The sequence below is a fragment of the Hemicordylus capensis genome, chromosome 5, assembly GCF_027244095.1.
Source record: "Hemicordylus capensis ecotype Gifberg chromosome 5, rHemCap1.1.pri, whole genome shotgun sequence".
Taxonomy (NCBI): Eukaryota; Metazoa; Chordata; class Lepidosauria; order Squamata; family Cordylidae; genus Hemicordylus; species Hemicordylus capensis.
In genome coordinates, this window is record NC_069661.1 from 212468578 (window position 1) to 212490602 (window position 22025).

A 22025-nucleotide genomic window follows, 5' to 3' on the forward strand; every position below is an offset into this window, starting at 1 on the left:
TGAAAATCTCACTCAGATTTGGAAGCAATATCCTATTCCAAAGCATTGTAGTTCCACATTCATGAATTACAGACAGCACAGGGGAGAGATGCAATCTCCCCTGCACTGTATGTAATTAATGATTATGGCTTATGTACAGAAACAGAAGTAATGTTATCAACAGTATCAATCCATCTGATCTGGATTGAGATCTGTCAAGCTCCATAAGAATGGGTAATGCGCCTGCGCGAGACCCTCACGGTAGAATGCTATTTATAAAATATAAATATACATCATTTATAAAATAAATGCCGCAGTTTGTCGAAGCAACCAAGCCCCACCCACATGCCTTCAGTGTGCTATTTAAAGGCAGGGTCAGGCATCTGTTCTTCAGTTCTCTTCTGACCGTTGATGCGTTCAGTCCTTGGGCTGTCGTTCCTTGTCAGTTAAATTCTTCTTTCTGAGTTTATCTATAAGATTAAAAATATCATACTGAATTTATTGATTTTGTCTTGCAGTGGCTTCTGAACTTCACAGTGTTATTTCAGATTGTAACGGACTTTGACTACAAATTGGATTATCCTTAAAATGGCTGAGAAGAAACGGACCTTCAAGAGGTGCACTGGCTGTAATGCCAAGCTTCCCTCAAAAGATCTCCATGACTTGTGCTTAATCTGCCTGGGAGAAGAGCACAGTGTCTCTTCAGGCAAAATATGCCTATCTTTCTCAAAGCAGACAAGAAAAAATTGGGCCTTGCAACTTTGCGCTGCCATTTATGATGAGGTTCTAAGCCCTTTATCACTGGGAGAACCCCGCCCTGTGACCTCATCATTGACTTTGAAAACTTCCATGTTGATGCCAAAGCGTCGTCTTACGAAACCACAGCCATCAACATCGAGCTCAACATTGGCATTGTATTGAATCCTGAAAATTTCATCGAGGTCCACTCCCCCTGCTATTCAAAGCAATGGAATGTTCAAAGTATAAATGTAAGCATTCGAGATTGGAGGATCCTCCCTCTTCCCCAAGACTAAAGAAGTCCAAAACAGTGGATTTAACAAAGGAAAGGTCTCCTTCAGGTCTTCAGAACCTGCCCTCGAAATCCTTGACCTCTGATGTTGGGATCAACAAGTATTGCTTGACATGGAGAATTTTGACTTTGAAAGAAACGGAGCAACCAACAGCAGAAGCATTGAGGGTCATTGACGTCTCATCGACATCAAGAGCTCGCTCTCTGTCTCCAGCTCCTACTCAGATAAACTCTTGACCATGCCGACATCGAGAGACCGCTTTGGTATCGACCCAGGTTCTTACGACTCCAAAAGCACAAGTTCCTTTTTAAATTTTAAACACCAGTTCTTTCAGCATCGAGGTTGGTGACTCCTTGATGTCAAACTGAAATAACATCTTTCGATGTCTAGGAGGACAGGGAAGTGGTATTGGACTCTACCACTGCCCACACCTTACTTTTGCTTCTCAATACCAGTTCCAGCACTTCCTCGGCATTGACATTCAAAGGTTTCACACAATCATTGGAAGCAGGAACTCTTGGGGAATCGGTTACTACGCAGTCCTTGGTCCACAAAACAGTTTCAGATCTACCCACTGTCACTGCTAGACTTTTCTCTTTTTCTGCCACTGGGGGCACAACATCTTGGCAAGTGAGGAATACCACAAATCTCACGAACTCTATGCTCTTGCCAGCATCCAACATGAAACTAGCACGCCATGCCCCCACATGGCACCACGTAACATTGGACCACTAGGTCCTAAAGATTATATCCTTAGGCTATGCCACAGAGTTCAGAACAACCCCGAAATTTACAGGGATGGGGTTCACTCAATCTCCCAGGCATTATTGGAAGAAGTGAAGAAGCTGTTAGCCAAAGGTGCTTATTTTTTTTAATTTTTTTTTGTATTTATTCTATTTTTATATCGCCCTTCCAAAAATGGCTCAGGGTGGTTTACACAGAGAAATAATTAATTAATAAATAAGATGGATCCCTGTCCCCAAAGGGCTCACAATCTAAAAGAAACATAAGATAGACACCAGCAACAGTCACTGGAGGTACTGTGCTGGGGGTGGATAGGGGCAGTTACTCTCCCCCTGCTAAATAAAGAGAATCACCACATTAAAAGGTGCCTCTTTGCCAAGTTAGCAGGGGTTATGTTATTGGGTTATTGCCCCAGTACAGTGGATGTACAGACCGGAGGGTTTTTACTCCTGATATGTCTTGATCCCAAAAAGAGATGGTGACATGCGACCTATCATGGATCTATGCCACCTGAACAAATTTGTCCATGTGCAAAAGTTCTGCATGATAGCGTTACAAGAGATCCTACCTCTTCTATACCAAGAGAACTGGCTTGTGATGCTGGCTCTCAAAGACGTGTACTTCCACATTGGCATCAGGACACGACACAGAAAATATCTAAGATTCGCAGTAGGAAATCGAGTGTACCAATATACAGTCTTGCTCTTTGGGCTTGCCACCCCCCACCCCCACCCCCGGTATTTACAAAATGTATGACTGCAGTTGTATCTTACCTGTGGACCCAGGACATATCGTTCTATCCTTACTTGGACGACTGGCTCCTGGACGACTGGCTCCTGACTTCCAAAAACAAAGAGTGACTTTCTCAGACAAAATACGTATTATCTCGCCTCCAAGACTTGGGGATCCAAGTCAGTTGGAAAAAATCCAAGCTGGAACCAGTTCATGTAATCAGCTACATTGGAGTGGTTCTATACACAGAAACCAGGAGGACATACTTACCTTGGGAACGCTTCCAGTGCATCAGCAACCTGGTTCTCTATTTCCAGCAACTTCCATCTCAACCAGCCTGACTCATTCAAAGACTCCTAGGTCTTAAGGTATCCTGCAGCACAGTGGTGCGATATGCCTGGTTAAAGATGGGCAAGTTGCAACTTTGGTTTCTGTTGGTCTTCCGCCTGAATGTGGATCATCAGGACCTATGTCTAGTGATCCCGGATCAAATTCTATGCTTGCTTACCTGGTGGTCGATGGGCAGAAATCTGCTGGAAGGGGTTCCTTTTTCAAATGTCTCCTTCGATTTGGCTAACAGACGCCTGTCTGCTAGGCTGGGGTGCCCACTGCAGATCACATCAGATACAAGGCAAGTGGACCTTGCAACAAAAACAATTACATATCATTTTCCTGGAATGTTTGGCTGTCTTCAAAGCAATGGAAGCCTTCCTACCACTTTTACAGGAAAAAGTTGTACAGGTGCAGTTGAACAGCACCACTGCCCTGGCCTACATCAACCACCTTGAAGTCTTTTTGGACTCAGCCTGCAGTTATGGTGTTCGTACATCTGGCATCAAGTCTACCCGATGGCCATACACATAAAGGGCCTAGACAACATCCTGGCGGACAACTTGAGTCAAGTTTTCCCACAGCAACAACACGAATGGAAAATCAAGACAGAGTACATTACACCTCTCTTCACGAGTTGGATATGACCAACCATAGATCTCTTTGCCACCTCGGAGAACACAAAATGCACTTGTTTCTGCTCCAGGGCAGGGCACTGCCCATGATCACTTGGAGACACCTTCCAGCTGCATTGGCAGCAGGAGATCCCCTATAGGTTTCCTCCACAACCACTGATTAGCTGAGTGGTTGCCTGCTTTCTAACTGCTCCAACAACGGGTATCCTAGTGCTTCCAGGGTGGCCAAGACAACCATGGTTTCCACAGGTATTCAAACTGTATGAGAATCACTACCAGAGGCTACCGCAGGAGCTAGATCTATTAACACGGGACAACAGCAGCATACTGCACCCAGACATTCGTACACTCTGCCTAATAGCATGGCCAATCAAGTTTTGGATAGGATCCTTCTGAACCAGAGGAAGCTATCTACCAGGTATAATTATAAAAGCAAATGGCTCTGATTCAAATCCTATGCATGGTTTTCGCCCTACCCTGGTCACAATCACGGATGTATTCCTTTACTTGACTGATTTAAAATCACAAGGGCTGGCAAATGTATATTTGAAGGTGCATCTAGTAGTGCTATCTTCAAGACATCCAGGCTATGATGGAGAGACTCTTTTCACACCCAGAGAGTAAAGCCTTTCTAAAAGGCCTTATGAATTTGTATCTACCTGTCCGCACAACCATCAAACCATGGAGCATATCCTAGGTCCTTTCAACTTTGACATAGGATCCATTTGAACCTATGGGTTCTGCCTCCATCAAACTAGTAACTTTGAAAAGTGACTTGTTACTGGCTATAACTATGGCTAAATGTGTAAGCGAATTGACAGCTTCGCAGATAGATTTGCCATACACTAGAATTTATTTGGATAAAGTGCTTATGTATATGGACCCGGACTTTCTACCCAAGGTGGTGTCCAGCATCCACCTCAACCAGGACATTATTCTCCCTACGTTCTTCAGGGATCAATCTATCCCTCTAGAATATGCAATGCGCTCTGGATGTGTGGAGAACTTTTATATTAACTGGATCACACCAAGGGCTTTAGATCCACCAGGTGTCTGTCTGTAAGCATTCAAGGGCTCTGCGAGAGGCTCCTGTATTTCCAGATGAGGAATGTCCAGATGGCTAGTTGAGCTCATCCTACTGGCATACAAGACACAGAATGTTCAACCACCTGAAGCAATTAAGGCCCACTCTACTCTTGCCTATGCCACTCTAGCTGCACACCTATTGGGGGTAACCTTCATGGACATCTGTAAATTAGCAGCTTGGTCCACTGAGTTACCTCTCGCCAAGCCATAGATGTGCGCTCTGCTGCCAGGGCAAGCTTCGAGAGAAGCATTTTGAAGCTGGTGTTATCATAGCTACTACTGCACCCTCCTCCTTGGGAGAGCTAGTTAAACACCCATTCTTATGGATCTCAACGGATCTTGATCCAGATAAACAGGTTGCTCACCTGTAACTTACGATCTGGTAGAGACCAGTCGACATCCATAAGACCCTCCTGGACCACCCCTCTGCAATAGTGCTACACTATATATGTATTGAGTGTGCAAGCTATTCTTCGATGATAAACTCCCCTGATTCTGGATTATCGTCGACCACAGTGGTTGTCCAAGAACTGAAGAACAGGCACCCGGCCCACTTTTAAATACCAAGCTGAAGATGTGGAGTGTGGGCTTGGTTGCCTTGACGAGCTGCGGCATTCTACCGCGAAGGTCCTGAGCAGGCACATTACCCATTCTTATGGATGTCGACGGATCTCTACCAGATCATAAGTTACAGGTGAGCAACCTGTTTTTTCCTCCTTACTGCTAGGTCAATTAATTGCCCCCAAAGATGCTTGTTTATTTTTATCGTCTATGATTATGTAATGCTAATTAAGCAAAAAAGGTACCTTTTAAAAAGTGGTGACACTCTTATATGTAGTAGGGCTGTCCTTATTCAGTCCAGCACTACATCTCTCCAGTGGCTGTTACGGGAGGGTGGGGAGAAGATGGAGGCTTTCTGGAAGAGGGAACCATTTTCTCATAACTCTTGCTGTGTAAACTACTTTGACAAGCAAGTCAAAGTACTTTTTTGCTTTTGAAAATCAGTATATACATATTTACACATTTGCACACTCACACACTTGCTAGCCAGAGACCTGTCAAATATGACAGCTGGTATGATGGGGATCAAATGGATTTATGTGTCATCTTGTGCCTTCTCTGCTTATGTTAATCTTCTTTTTCCTCTTTCCCTCTTTTATTTATTTTTATTTCTTTGTTCCTGGAAAAGTTGTCATCCTCTGCACTTGTTTTTCTAGCCCTCAGTCTCTTCTTTCTTTCTCCCACCCTGTCTTTTCCAGCATTTCTCTTATCTGTGGTGACTGTTGTGGGTGGGAGTGTGTGTTGGTTGTGCATGGCTATATTAGTGTTTGGAGCATTAAAGGTGGAAGATGGCTAGAAGTCACTGGTGGACATAAACATTATGAAAAAGATGTGAAATACATTAAAATATAATGCTGCTGCCTGCATGCTTTTCCATAAATCTTGCTTTTGAGGTGGTTGTTCTCTGTGGGGGATGGAATGTATGTTAAGTCTGCATTTTCTAAACCTTTAAATGTCACAGAATGTGAGGGGAAGTACAGGTTTTGGTGCATGAACCAATCAACCCATGGTGCACACCTGAAAATTATCTGCTAGAGCATCTATCATATATGAAGATGTTCATTGTCATAATACACTGTACACTAATCAAATGATACTATCTTATTTGGTCCAATAAGGTTCACGTGCAGACTTTACGCGTGTGTGCGTGTGTACATACCTCTATATACATTCTCTCTCTCTCTCTCTCTCTCTCTCTCTCTCTCTCTCTCTCTCTCTCTCTCTCTCTCTCTCTCTCTCTCATATATGGTGACTTCCTTGCATCTCCCTCCCCCAGACCAAGGGGTATAATGCAGGGAGTAGGTGATCAGCTAGTTCCACTTTCCTAAGCAAACCAATCTAATTGGATCCTGGCAAACCAGTTAGAAGTAATGGCCATTAACAGCCATCTCCTTAAGTTAATTTTACATAAGAAATGTGGTTGTACACTGCATAAATATATTTATATAGTGTACAGCCAGTAAAAAACAAAAGCACAGAGGTTTTCAAAGCTAAAGCAGCATTGGGGGAGGAGCAGAGGACTTGAAATTGTAGCCTGGAGGTTATGCATGGAGAAAGCTAAACTTAATCCCCTGCTGTTAAAATTGTTCTAGCTAATAAAGAATGTTCTGTACCTGTTATGGATGTATGTGCAAGCATATAAGGAGAATGTATTGGGGTGTGTCTTCCAGGAAGTGTACAGGAATTCCATGCCTGCTTCAAGCTTCCAGCAGCAGAAGCTCCGTGTGTGTGAAGTATGCTCGGCTTATCTTGGTCTACATGATAATGACAGGCGGCTTGCAGATCACTTTGGAGGAAAACTGCACTTGGGTTTTATCGAAATAAGAGAGAAACTTGAAGAGCTTCGGGTAAATATGTATTTTCCCTTCAGGCTACAGGAGTCCAGCTAGCACGAATTTCTAGTTGGACTGATTTTTAAAAGATTTTCATTAGTTATACTACCATGCTTGAATATGATAGTACTATAGTTGGGATTGAGGGGGTCACATTACAAAGGAGCGAATAACGATGTTTATGCACTAGTCTTTCAGAGTGCCTAGGAACTCAAATTTGGCAAATGGGTTTAAAAAAAAAAACACCAACTCAAGGCATGAATGCAACATGTGAATTCAGGATCATGAATTCTCATGCTAAATTTGTTGTGTGATATTCCCAGTGATCGTCCCCTCACTGTGGTATGGCCTCCCAAAAGGTGTCTGTGTTAGCTCCGGCCACCTCCCAATGGTAGCTGACAGCAGCACATAAGTACTTTTCTTACTGCCCATCCGCTCTGTCTTTAGGGAAGCTCCCTGCCACCACCCCACACACACACACTTTCTGGTAAAGGGGAATCTTCACCGGATCCCCATTTTCCAGTAGAGTTCTGAGCAGGCTCTGTTGGAACCAGGCCAGGTCATTTCAAACCCATCGAGCCAAGCCAATGTATATGAATTAGGCTTCAGGTGGTAGATATTTTGAGGTAATCCATGTTCTCTCACAGCTTGGGTTCTGTGCCTGTGCAGTAGTCCCTTGCAGAAAAATTCCAAGCTCTTTGACGTGTTCTTTGGCTCTACCGAATCATGTACGTGGCGTATACCATTCTCCTCAGTTCCTTCTCAGCCATCACGCTGCTCACATCAGGAAGGATTTGCTCTGCTCTCCATGTTGCTCAGTTTTTCTCTTATCATTTTTTGCCTTGACTTTGGACTGTCTTTTTTGGTTTATTCTTCTAGTTAAACCTTCTGCCTTGTTTATCCAGTGATTTTCGGCATACTCTTCTGCTGCTCTCTCTGGCTTATTTATTTCGGCTTCAACCATGGTCTGTTTCCTTGGCTTACTCTTTCACATAGCCCCTTATCGCTCTAATGGATGTTGGGAAAACTTTCAAAAAGTATACCTTTTGCAGGTGTACTTTACCCTTGTCAGATAAACACAATCAATGTTTGATTTGTTTGGGTGACAGGCACAATGTGAAGGCCTGTAAAATCTGCCTGGCCTTTTCTCGCCAAACTAAAAATTGCCAAGAACTTTGTTAGCAGGTGTTAGCAAGACCATACTTCAACCTCCAACACTGATGCTGAACAATCCAATACCATCAACATCGATGGTGTCAACGACAACTGACATCCACTGATCAGGACCAAAAGCTTTTTCTATGCATCACCAGTCGGGCTCAAAAACAACTTTGACCTTGACATCCTCATCTTCCCCTCAAGCTGCTTCTCATAAGGATCATGGGGATTTAGCTTTCAAAAAGCCAGTGTCTGTGGGAGTTCTCTCAATGTTGCCGCCACAAAAAGCACAAATTTGACTGTTCTGGGTCTCCAGGATCGTCGAGCCCCAAGCGTTGCAAGACTTCTTTGCCACCTTCTGTTTCCTCGGCATCGAGACCAAAGCTGTCTACTTCATTGACATCAATGTTGTCACCTCATACCCCTTTGCTGTCCATTGTGCAAGGGTCCTTCATGTTGTCTTTGCTCTCTTCTTTACCTGTGTCGACATAGAGGATTTCGCCGACATCGTTACCGACTTTGACCATTGCTCCACCATCTTCGATTCTACGTTCGACAATCTTTGACATCAACTTTACCACTGATTATTTCTTCTCAGGCTACCTTGGTCGTGTCTTCTGCTCCAATATTAACCATGTTGCGGGTCACTCCACTGACCCTGGTGCCTAGAGTTCCTTCACCGATTATGATTGATTTCTCTCTGGCTTCGTCCCTGGCACATTCTTTTTGTGATTCCCCTGACCAAGAACACCAGTTGTCCAGGGGGCTTTCTCTGATGTTGGGTGAAGTCCAGGGACCGTAATCTGAAATTCCTCCTGGGTTTTTCGACTAGTACTCCATTGGGATCCACTTTCAAATATTTCCATCTTCACAGTCTTGACAGAGATTATACTGAATCTTTACCAGTCCCCAAGACACTGCCTGCTTCATTGGCCAGGGTGACTCCACTCTGTTCTCCCACAACATGGAAAGAAAATTTTCACCATTCTGTGCCTCATTATGCATCCATGTCTCATCCCCATGCACCATTGGAATTCTGCTGGGTGTTTGGACCCTGGATATGTATGTGACTTTTGTAGGTATCAAGACCCATATTATATGCCCTCGCTGGCTCTGCCTTATGATTTCCAAGAGTACAGGCTATGGACAATGATGAAACTGAGGGGTACTCTTGAGTCCCCTCCTACCAGGGATCAGGATCCTGTTTCTTCATCAGCTCAAGCCTCTCCTTTTTATGTGCCCTAAAACATTTATGGTGCCTGTGGGCATGATGAACCTGCCCCCACGGGGAAGATCCTGATGTGGAGATCATTGATTCACCTGCAGCTCCTGTAGAGTCCCCGGAGCATGATGACTTTTCTAAGGAGGAGTAAGCTTCTAGCCTGTTCTCTGAAGGGGTTGCAGTCCAAACTGAAAATCCTTTGGATCTGTCCCGTGATGAGACTATCGCCAGTCCGCCTTTGAGCTCGCCTATGGAGAAGAGACGCACTCCTACCATGTTCAGGTCACTAATGATGAGGGCTCTGGGACTGGAACTAAAAACACCAACACCAGAGTTTAAAGATCTGCTTTTTGATTTCATTGCATATTCAACTGCCCCAGCCCGGCGCCTTGCCCATGCTGCCAGTTCTATCTAATTCAGCTAAGGTCTGTTGGGATGCACCTGCTGCCTCCACTACCACCTCCAAAAGACTTGAGAGCCTTTATCACATCCAAGAGGACTCTTGCCCTTTCCTTTTTAAACAGCCTCCCCCCAAGCTATCTGGTGGTGGACTGTGCTCTTAGCAGTAAGTCTGGTAGGGCTCACTCCACACCAGTAGATAAGGAGGGCAGAAAACTTGATGTGATGGACAGAGGTTATATTCCTCCTCTTTCTTGGCTTTGAGGATCTCAAATTATATCACTTGCATGGCCCAAGTTTCATTATTGTTTGGGACAATCTGAAACAGGACTTGAAGGATGTCCCTAAACACATTAAAGACAAGCTGCTCTGTCCAAGTCGGCAGATATTACAAGACAGCATCTCAGCACTGCCAAGCTCAGTGACTCTTTGTTGACATGCTTGGCTGAAGTCCACCTCTGTGCAAGGTGTTATGAAAGACAAAAGGCCAGGGAGCTCTTGTCCTCAGCTCCTGAAAAGACCAACAGCCTGAGACAACATTTTATTAATCTGTTATTTGTGTCTTTTAATATTGTAAACTGCTTTGGGTGCCTTTGTCAAGGCAGAAAGGCAGTATAAAAATGTAGTAGTAGTAGTAGTAGTTGTTGTTGTTGTTGTTGATAATGATAATAACTACTACTACATTTTTATACCGCCTTTCTGCCTTGACTTGGATGTTGTTGTTGTTTAATAATAAAATAGAGAATTTACCTTTTGAGGGAGATGGGCTTTTCAGCTCACAAATGCATGAGACCATAGAGAGAAGAAAAAGTCCCATTACACGGTGCAGACTTTTACCACCACTTCTCAACCCTCCTCATACTCTCAACATTACTAATCCTTTGGGAGACAGAAATTTCAATATAAGCAATCTGAAAGCAAAGACAACAAATTTTCAAGTACGTGCCCATGTGCCAATACAATCCATGCAACTGTCTGCAACAGAAAGCAAAACTCCAGGACCAATGCAAGCAGTCTGTTTGACTTGCTGGCACTGGAAATACTTAGACCTCCTTTGATTTGTCTCACCCCTTTCTCCAGTGTTTGGCATCATATAACATCAGATGCCGCCCCACATACACCCACTCAACTCTTATCTTAGCAGAAGAGGTATGTTCCCTGCTAGAGAAAGGTGTGATAGAGCCTGTTCCTCCCGAAGATGGGGTGACGGACTGATATTTGAGGTATTTCCAGGTGCCAAAACAGGATGGAGGCCTTCGACCCATCATAGACCTTTGCAACCTGAACAAACATGTGAAACCAGGAATACAAACCATTCTCCCTTTGCTCATGGGGCACAAATAGTTTGTGACTCTGGATCTCAAAGATGTATATTTTCATGTGGGAACATGTCCTGCCCATAAGAAATGCCTCTGCTTCCCTCTAGGTTAGTAGAGTTACCAATACGAAGTCCTTCCCTTTGGCCTCTCCACAGCCCCTTGTGTGTTCCCTAAGTGTGTGAGTGCCATCATTGTACATCTCCGGATGCGGGGGGTTTCCATCTACCTTTACTTGGACTACTGGCTGATCACATTGGACAACAAGGAGACCTTAGTCCCCCAGGTTCAGTTCACACTGAATCTGCTGGCAGACTTAGGCATGTCAGTGAACTTTAAAGAAGTCGACCTTGACACCTCAAAGGCATATTCAGTTCATCGGGCTGGTCTTTAGACTCCAGTACAAAAAGAGCTTACCTCTGTTACCATCTGAGCTTATTCTACCTGGCTCCCAGAAGCCTCCCTGTTTGCAGCTGCTTCTCCAGGCTTGGAGATTGCACTTTGCTATGCTCAAGTGCTGCACCGCAATGTAAGGTCCCATTTTTATGCTACATATGGGGACAAGTCACTTAGTTGGTGATTGGCTGATCGCCCCTAGATTTAGCAGTAAACAATGCAATTTGACGTGGGGATTAGATCCATCTCCTCCTCCTCCTAGATGGGGTCCCCAGCTAAGCAGACTTCAGAACTCCAGAGTTGTCTGGCATCTGAGGCCATTTTAGACTTAGAGTGAACTCTGAGACTCCCTTTTCCTCTTGCAAGAGAGATAACACAACTTGCTAATTAATGAAACCATTATGCTGAGCAAGGGAAAGTAGATAAGGGCAGCAACAGCCCTCCTTCACAAAAAGAGATGAGTCAGTGATGTAACTCTGGAAGTATGCCTATCAAAACTTTTGATATAATTATTGGGAAGCCCTTCCCAGCACAGGCTATTCTTTAACGCACTTGCAGACTCTTATTTTCATCTCAATCAGCCTTACATACAATAGGCTATTCACACTGTCCTACCCTGGAAGGATGATCAGTAACAATGCATTCCGAACAAGCCCACCTGGCCTCTGCTACTCAGCAAAGTATGACAGTAGAATGGTGCCCCCAAGGCATGTTTTGGGATATAAGTATCTCTTAATTCCCAGTGTGATCCTTTGTGCTTTACACTGGAGACTCCAACCGCAAGCAACCTTCATGCTCTCCTGTGTCTATCATGAAAGTGGGGTCATGAGAGTTGTCTAATCGAAAAAAATCTCATTTGCTATGATAGAATGAGAATTCACACCTCAGAAGTTTTTGGGACTTTCACTTTTTCACACTCTCAATTACTATGAATATGAGGAAGTAATCAATTTAGCACACTTCACCTTATGAAGACAAACCTCAGAATTCACCAAAATTCACCCCTCTGCCCAATCACTCTGAAATTGGGGACGGGTGGTAGCCTCCACCCATTAGGCACTATCTACCAGCCCACCCCACTCCTTTGGGGCAGATCCACTTTCTGCCCCCAATCTGCCCCAAAGACACCAAAACTTCAAATATTCCCAAAAAATCAGCCCTCTGCCCAATCCCCCTGAAATTGGGGTGGTAGCCTCCACCCATTAGGCACTACCACCCCACCCCACTCTTTTGGGGCAGATCCACTTTCTGCCCCCAAACTGCCCCAAAGTCACTAAAACTTCAAAAATTCTCAAAAAATCAGCCCTTTGCCCAATCCCCCTGAAATTGGGGTGGTAGCCTCCACCCATTAGGCACTACCACCCCACCCCACTATTCTGCCCCAGTCCCCACTTTCTGCCCAAAAGACATGAAAACTTCAGAAATTCCCAAAAAATCACCCCTTTGCCCAATCCCCCTGAAATTGGGGTGGTAGCCTGCACCCATTAGGCACTACCACCCCACCCCACTCTTTTTGCCCAGATCCCATGCTATGCCCCCGTACTGCCCCAAAGTCACTAAAACTTCAAAAAATCCCCCCAAAGCAACCATGAACCGAATCACCCGAATTTTTCGGCCGCGAAATTCGGGTGATTTGGCTCGAGCCCGAAAAATATCGGGGGACATTGGGGGTGATTTGGTTCGGCCCCAAATCACCCAAAATTGCCCGAAATTTTTTGCACATCCCTACTCAATAGCTATAGCCTACCTGAACCATCAAGGTGAGACAGTCTCTAAGTCGCTGTAGAGTGTAGCCCTACAACTTTGGGACTGGAGCATTGCCTATCACGTCTACCCTATTACTCTTCACATCGAAGTCATGGACAACATTCTGGCGGATGGGGGCGGGGATAGGTTCCTGGACTTGAAAAATTGCCCAAAAATCGCCAAATAAAGTGCCCTACCATGCTCCATTGGCTCTCGGGAGCCCAATAAATGCCCCCCACGAGTTGAAAACTCACCAGAATTTGGCAGAATATTGTGAGGTGGTTGCCATTTTTTTAAAAAAAATGAGCCATGAAGACTCCCATACTCAAATGGCAGCCAGAAATGATCTCCGAGGTCATTTCTGGCCACCCCAACCCATGGATATGCGTATTTAAACACACACACACCTTTTTGCCATTTCCCCCCTACATAAACCAAGGGAACAGAACATGGTAGGAATTGTATGGAAATAACCCTTTAGAAATCAATCCACTGTTTAACCAGGGATCCTCAACGTTGGGCCCCCAGATGTTCCTGGACTTCAACTCCCATAATCCCCAGCCAAAGGCCACTGGGCCTGGGGATTATGGGAGTTGAAGTCCAAGAACATCTGGGGGCCCAACGTTGAGGATCTCTGGAGACCATCTCTCTGAAGAGTGCATTTGTCTTACTAACCCCTTTCAAATTAGAGCAAAGGTTATTTATACTGTATCTTCCTTAGTGAGTAATAAAATATCGCTACATTAGAGAAATGATTTGTGTGGATCCGGAAATGGGAACAGAACCAAACATAAATTTCTAAATACTTGGTTTTGTTCATTAAGTATCTTCTGAGGATCTTATTTAATTTTTATTTCAAATATTTCTATCCCATCTTTCTGTTTTGTTTTTTAAAAAACTCACTTATTGAGAACTTGTTTTTCAGAGAATTGTGGCTGATAAGCAGGAGAAACGAAATCAGGAGCGTCTAAAGCGAAGAGAAGAAAGGGAAAGGGAAGAAAAGGAGAAACTAAGGAGGTAGAAATCAGCTTTTAATTGTCAACTAGTATGACAATGCATATTTGCATCTCTACCTTTTCAAAAACAGAAATCCTTACTCTATTCTGTAAATTTTCTGCATAGTTTAAAAGTGGTCTCCTTCAAAACTGCTGATAGGGGGGAAAATTCAAAAATCAAAGCTGACACAGCTTCAGTGCTTGAAAGATGAAAATAATGTTGTAACATTAAATATGCTTGATGCATCTCACAGTTACTCCTCTTCCTTCATGTTCAGAAAGGAAAGGTTGTGCCATCAAGTTGGTGTCTACTCCTGGCAAACACAGAGCCATGTGGTTAGCAAACAATTAATAACATTTGCTGGATAAGGTATATATGTGCTTTGAAGTACTACACTTGTGTTTTTCATTAACAATTAAAAACAAAGCAGGTAGGAAGCAGTAGTCCTTTTTTGGTACAATATCTCAATTTGACCTGGATTTTATGCTGCTACTCAACATCAGCTGTGCATTTGTGTGCAAGTTTCATTGCTTTCATGATGTCCTCTTCCAGTTAGTATGCAATGCAAGTTGCCTTTTCAGCATAAACATTTATTGTATTTTTATGCTTGTTTTCAGATCTCGATCCCACAGTAAAAACCCTAAAAGGTAGGATACTAGCTTTTTTTCTTGCAGATGCTAATATTGAAACCTTTTGTCTGTCAAACATTTCCTTTTCCTGGAGATGAGAGGCACAATCCTGATTACCTGCAAAACAGAGGAGCTTCCAATATTTCACTCTAGCAGACAGCTTGACAATTACCTGTGTGTGTATAATTTTGTGTATGTCTACTTGTTCCAAAATTGGAATCCTTAGGCATGTTTTTATTTCTGCTGAGATCAGAGATAGCTTGGTTTATCCCATTAGGTGTGGCGTTGTCATGACAAAAAATGAGAGCTTGAGCTTGAGGGGTAGCCTTGGGTACTACAGGACTCACTGTGGCTCTAGACTTTTATAATTGGGGTGCTGAGCAGCAGACTGTCACTTGAGGCTTCAGACAAAAGAAACATTGAGTTGGTGGCTATCTTTAGATTAGCAAAATGTTTGTTTAAACTCTGAACTTCAGTTTTATGATTGCTTAGGTCAACTGATCCTGAACTCATACATGATCTGTCCTGACATTGGTATAGAGTCCTGTTGCCTTGCCAGCAGCGCACAATATAGGAAATTATCACTTTCAGCTATTCTTAACCAGTCACTATTAAGATTTTTTAGGTGGGAAGCTACAGAACTACTTACTTGCCTCAGAATTCTGCTAAAATTTACAAACTCTTGGCAACAGAAATTGATCCAATAAAAGAATCTTCACACAGGATAGACTCAGTAGGTTTTGTAAATGGAATCATTGAGATTTTTTTCTCATCTACAGTCTCCTCTTATTTCAGATCTAGATCTCGAGATCAGCGTAGACATAGATCTCGTTCCTCCTCACGCGAACGAAAGAAAAGAACTCGCTCCAGATCCCGTGAGAAACGTCACCGACACAGGTCTCGTTCCACCAGTCGCAGCAGGAGCCGCAGCCACCAGAGGAGCAGGCATAGCTCCAGGGACAGGAGTAGAGAACGCAGTTCTAAAAAAAGGTAAAGATTGGTTCAGTTGAAGTAGTTCACACCCATACATCTCTAATCTTGCCACTAGTTGTGTGGAAACATAGATGGTACCCAAATCCATCCCTGTGTCTTTGACAGCTGTCATGTCAAAGGAGGTGCAAGTGCTTTGTCATAGGCACATGTGGAAAATCTGCACTAGACCCATTCAGTTATAATTCTGCTATCCTGATATTGGGATCAATATGTGTTCAGTTCTTTCCAAAATTAGTGACATTATGGTAATCCTGAGTATTTTCACTTTATATAGAGATTAAACTTCCCCAAAAAATTAAGCTTGGTAGAATCTCTGGTGTGCCTTTTGGTTTTATTTCTGTTTTAGTGTGTTGAGGAAATATTCCCAACTTTGAATTAGCCAGTAGGTTTATATGATTCCTCTCTGTCACACTGAGCCCAGTTTGGATATGCTCATATCCGTTTTATTCAGCATGTATTTGGTCTGTATCACTGAGGTGATCCTTCCATGACACATTCTTTCTAAACTCCTTAGTAGATAAAGCTGAATTAGTAGAAATACCTGAATTGTTAAGGGGACTTATTAAAGTCTTCAAAATATTTAGAAATTGTAATGTCAGTTACATTGCTATATTCACTATTCAGTAAGCTTGGTAGTGTAACAGTGGCTATATTTCTTGGGGCCCCCTAATCTTCTGTATATATGCTGTCCTTGGTGACTTCATCAAACCTCTGGTATTTTATCAATATAGCCATCCACCTGTTGACCAGATTTGAAGTACTGGCATTATCTAAATTTCTCCCTCTCCTTTGCCATACTCCGCTAATATTCATTTTGTCATCAGATCATTTTTCTTCTCCATATACAACATTGTAAACATTTTTCATATACAACGTGTTACTCCTTCATGGTTTCCTTGGCTAAAACTCTGGTTCATGTCCCGGTTGTCTTCTGCCTTGACTACTGCAAGGTTCTTCTTTTTGGTCTCTGTGTATCCTCAGTCCTTTCACCTCTGTTCAAAATTTGGCTGCAAAGAATATTTACTCTTCTAATCAGATGAGAATATAGTGCCACCTACCTCTTCTTCAAATGCCGTCTCAAATTTTGCTGATCCACTTGTCAAGTTTTAGGTTAAGTTCCTTGGGGCAGAAATATGCCACCCAAGTTTACTTATAGCCATAGGTTATCACAATGTAAGAGCAAAGAAGCTGAAGCAGTATAGACCTATCTTTGCTGAAGCATCATGTACATTGAATAGCACTATAGAAGAAAAATATCTCCGCATTGGAGGCAGGAAACCTGTGTACTGCATAAACTCTTCACACACTAACAAGTTAGCTGAGGAGTACATTGTTCTGACTTCTCTTTAAGGCATTTTCCTCCGTGAATGTGTGTGTACATGCAAATACAATCATAACTACTCTTCCAACAGTTGCCCAGTAATTATTCTGGCTTGTGTTATATAGAAAGTACACTACAGCAGTATATGTAATAATCTGTTTGCCCTAAGTTTAATTTGGCTCAATAAAAGCCCATGTTCTCAATTCTGGCTCTGGAAATGCAAGTGTCTCTCTATGACCAGGTTAATACATAATGCGGATGTGACGTTGGCTCCATGTTTCAGAAAGGATGGCATCCTGCTTGCCTTGAACCCTGGCTTTGAGCAACAGTGGAATCATTTTGGATGGGAAATCACCTTTGACCATACATATGAAGGCAGTTTACATGATTGAAAACTGGGTAGGACACTTGTCTTAATCAGCTTTGGGAGCTATGCATACTCCTGGGTTTCAATCATTGTGATCAGGCAACTAGATGAGGTTGTGAGAGGGGAGCTAGGTAAGATGTTGCTGTCCTATCCAGCATTCTAACAAGTAGGAGAAAAAGCCATCCTACCCATATCCTGTATCACAATGGATCACTTCCCCCTCCTCCTGCTTAAGCATTTGCTCACACACAGTGAAAAATCGGGAGCATGTACAGCTCCCAGAGCTGGGTAGGATGCTTGTCCTACCCAGTTTTCAGTCATAAGAACCAGCCTACTCTTTCCCAAGTAACCTTCAGTCGATAAGCCAAGGAGCTGCATTATGATAGAAAATGGAGCTTGACCTTTATGAAGAGACTGAGGAGAGTCCAAACAAAGGCCTGTATTTTTAATTGATAATATTGGCTGAACTAAGTGAAAGGACATGGACTCCGTTTTGGAAAATATGAGCTGGCTGATATTAGATTGGGAGGGGTAGTTAGAAGTGCAAGCCGCTTAACTGTCAACATCAGGCCGGATGGCCCAGAACATCTACTGAAAGCAGGATGGACTGATTGAGATTGCCTTTGTGTAAGCTGAAGTTTTGTGGGTTGGTTCTATTCTTACTGCTTTTTCAGACCTGGGGAGAATTTCTTAGACATTGTATTTGTCCGATTTAAAGGAGCCACACTCAAATTTATTCATTTATTCAGATGCAAATCTTTTAAATGTATGATTTTGAAATACAAGCTTTTTACCATGCCTATGTATTATATGTTTTATAATAGATTTTGTTAGGCTATGAAATGGAGAGAAGAGGAAAAGTATACCCATAATTCTGAAACTGTATGTAAACAGTCTTCTGGGACAAGTCTCAAAAGGCTTTATTCTGCTTTCAAGAGTAAGCCTCATAAATTATTCTAATTTTTGACATGGAACCTGAGGTTCCCCCAGCCCAAGATATGGAGGGAACCTGAAGCTGGCACTGCAGGCAATGGCCTAACTTGGTATGTTGCAAGTAGCCATGTTGAGGCAGAGGTATCCCCCTATCTAGGCCATCGGCAAGACGCTGGCTGCTATCCCAGCCTGCCTTGCACTGCCCTTTGACTTGCAAGACTTCATTACATCATCTCCCTCACAACTATTGGTCCTGATTGCAACTGTTGGCTGGCTCGCCTGGAACAAACCAGAGGTTCATGAAAAGCGTGGATTCAGACTTAGTGTACACCCTCAGGGAGAACAGCAGTTTTACAAGCCAACTTACAATCTTGAAAACTTAGGCTTGAAGCCCCACGTTAACCTTGGGTTCCTGTCTTGGTGTGGATCAGATGGTCATGGACAAGTTGGTTACCAACATTTCAAGTAGCTTCCACATTATGTGTGAATCTGGCCTATGCTTTATGATATCCTGGTAAGGTGGGCTTTAGCTAAGATGCATAAGCAAACAAACAAAAACTAGGTAAGGTAGTGTAGACTTTCAAATATATCAATCTATATTTCAAATAGATCTTGGGTTTTTGGTGGACAGCTTATTGAAAGTGCTGACACAATGTGCTGTGAAAAAAGGCCAATTCCATGCTTGGAATCATTAGGGAGGGGATTGAAAATAAATCTGCTAATATAATGTCCTTCTACAAATCTATGGTGTGGGCACATTTGGAGTACTATGTACAGTTCTGGTCACCATACCTCAAAAATGACATTATACAACTGTAGAAGGTGCAGAAGAAGGCAACCAACCACCACCACAAATACTTATATACTGCTTTTCAACAAAAGTTTCCAAAACAGTTTACATGTTAAACTGTTAACTTGGCAACAGTTAACTTGGCAAAGAGGCACCTTTTACTGTGGTGATTCTCTTTATTTAGCAGGGGGAGAGTAACTGGCCCTGTCCACCCCCCAGCACAGTACTTCCAGTGACTGTTGCTGGTGTTTATCTTATGTTTCTTTTAGATTGTGAGCCCTTTGGGGACAGGGATCCATCTTATTTATTTATTTCTCTGTGTAAACTGCCCTGAGCCATTTTTGGAAGGGCGGTATAGAAATCGAATTATTATTATTATTATTATTACTACTACTACATAGAGCAGTAATAAATGAATTAAATGGATCCCTGTCCCTAAAGGGCTCACAATCTAAAAAGAAACATGATAGACACCAGCAGCAGTCACTGGGGGTACTATGCTGGGGGTGGATAAGGCCAGTTTGTCTCCCCCTGCTAAATAGAGAATCAACATGTTAAAATGGTGCCTTTTTTGCCCAGTTAGCAGGGGCTAACCAAAATGATCAGAGGCCTAGAGCACCTTACTTATGAGGTAAGGCTTCAACACCTGAGGCTTTTTAGTTTAGAACAAAAGACAACTGAGGGGTGACATGATAGAGGTCTATAAAATTATGCATGATGTGGAGAGAAATTTTTCTCCCTCTCGTGTAACACTACAACCGGGGTCGTCCCATGAAACTGATTGCCAAGGAATTTAGGACTGACAAAATGAAGTACTCCTTCATAATTAACCTATGGAATTCTCTGCCATAGGATGTGGTGACAGCAACCAGCCTAGATGGCTTTAAGAGAAGGGCTTAGATAAATTTATGAAAGACAAGCCTATCAATGGCTACCAGTCTGAGGGCTATAGGCAAGATGCCCCTAAATACCAGTTGAAGGGGAGCAACAGCAGGAGAGAGGTCATGCCCTCAGCTCTTTTGCCTGTGGGCTTCCCAGAGGCATCTGGTGGGTCACTGTGTGAAACGGGATGCTGGATTAGATAGGCCTTGGACCTGATCCATCAGGGCTATTCTTACATTCTTATGTTGATTTTTTTCAGATCCTCAAAAGAAAGATCTTCCAGAGATAAAGAACGATCAAGAGACCGCAACAGAACATCACATGACAAAGATAGGAGCCCCAGAGAAAAATCGCCTAGAGACCGAGAAAGCAAAGACAGGAAGCGTTCCTATGAAAGTGCTAATGGCCGATCAGAAGACAGGAGAAGCTCAGAAGAGCGTGAAGCAGGGGAAATATAACTGGCTGTACATTCACTTGATCCTTTAGCTTCCTATGGAGTTGCATACTGTGGTTTAGTTTACAGTTTTTCAAAGGGACACCAGTGAGCAGTTCCACACACTGATCCAACTAGGGTAGATGTACAGTGTATAAAAATGGTTATAATGAAGTCTGAATTGACCCCTTTCAATTGATAACTAAGGCTGTGTCCTCCCCCCCCCAAACTTATAAAACATTATTTTCAAAGATCTCCAAGAAAAACAGTTTTATGTACCAGGATGTAGATCTCAATGTTTATCCTCCTTTTTCAATACAAGTTATAGTGAACAAACTATATTGTGCTCTTTGCCTTGAATGCTTTCAAACCTTTTTAAAATCCTCTAATTTTGCTCCAGTCCAAACAGCAGCACTGAGTGGTTTTTAAAGAGGGTGGGTGGGATGGGTCCCAAGCTTTTATTATCACTATAAGATTGTGTTCGCAGTTGTGTCTCGAGAGCCTAAGATGTTTGGCAGTATGTTTAGATTGGGGACGTGTGCTGGAGAAAGCAGGGTTTTTTTAACAGTGCCTATTTAGACTTGGAAATTGAATTTCATTCTTTAATTTCTACTGAAACTTTGAAATCAAAGCCAGTCCCATATCTCTGTACCATTTGATTGGTATGTGTTCAGTATACTTTTTTCCATGAGTCTTTTTTCTGCTTTTTCTTGTGGGGTGTTACCTGCACATCCTTAATTGTAAAAAAATTAAAATAAACAAAAAATTAACCATTTTGTCTGGTGAAATAGCTGTGTTCCCCACTCTTTCACAACTAAACTGCATGTCGCTAATGTCTGTGCTCTCTACCAGGTCAGTTGTCTGCAAGCTGTATGGTGATAAATAAATTTTTCAGTTGGATGGTAACACTTGTGTTTGAGGTTCACCATTTTACTAAAGATGTTCCCTGTATGAAAGATAAACAGTTCATACTATGAGGAACATATCCTAACTTTTGGGGTAGCTGTAATATTTGAGAACTTTCATTGAGATATTTACACAGGGCTATTTCTGCTTAGAGGGAGCTGGGAAGTGTGCACCTCCAAAGATAAAATTGGGTAAACAAACTTGGGACTGCACCTATAATGCTTTCTTGTATTTTGTATTCACACACCAGCACAATATCAGAACTTGAACTGGAGCTGTGCTTCCATCAGATTATTTGCAAAATCAGTGTAATTCAAGCCTGTGTAAATATTGAAGTATTACTTCCTCAGAGCTAACTTAGAGTATACTAATGAGACTTCTGCCAACTGACTCCATTCCTTTCTCTCTCACCTTTGCTCACATTCGTGAAATCTGGCTGGAAATCATAATCTCCCCCACCCCACCCTGCTTTCTTTTTAGCAAAACCTCTTTGACAAGTACAACAGTAATTGCAAAACAGTGGTGAGCTGACTTCAGTCTTGCATGATCTCCTTTTTACGAGAATCCCTGTAGGTATTGCATTTTACATTTACAAGACAAGAATACAT

The 22025-nt window shown here is 42.8% G+C and overlaps 1 protein-coding gene and 1 long non-coding RNA gene across 7 annotated transcripts in view; one reads left to right on the forward strand and one right to left on the reverse strand.

Moving 5' to 3' along the window:
- LUC7L2 (LUC7 like 2, pre-mRNA splicing factor) overlaps positions 1 to 21287 on the forward strand; it is a 46630-nt gene extending 25343 nt beyond the window's left edge. For 5 of the 6 annotated variants that reach the window (XM_053252131.1, XM_053252130.1, XM_053252132.1 and 2 more), the window contains 5 exons: positions 6769 to 6945; positions 14093 to 14184; positions 14781 to 14810; positions 15588 to 15782; positions 20338 to 21287. In XM_053252131.1, the coding sequence (XP_053108106.1) occupies positions 6769 to 6945; positions 14093 to 14184; positions 14781 to 14810; positions 15588 to 15782; positions 20338 to 20536 (693 nt within the window). In that variant the 3' untranslated portion in view covers positions 20537 to 21287. Of the gene's footprint in view, positions 1 to 6768; positions 6946 to 14092; positions 14185 to 14780; positions 14811 to 15587; positions 15787 to 20337 lie in introns of those variants that run through there. The other variant, XM_053252133.1, reaches the window with a different exon arrangement.
- Positions 236 to 4929, reverse strand: LOC128326065 (uncharacterized). The gene is made up of 2 exons (XR_008307832.1): positions 2528 to 4929; positions 236 to 449 (listed from the first exon to the last, which is right to left on the reverse strand). It is a non-coding gene; the product is annotated as an uncharacterized LOC128326065 (long non-coding RNA).
- Positions 21288 to 22025: the final 738 nt, after the last annotated feature.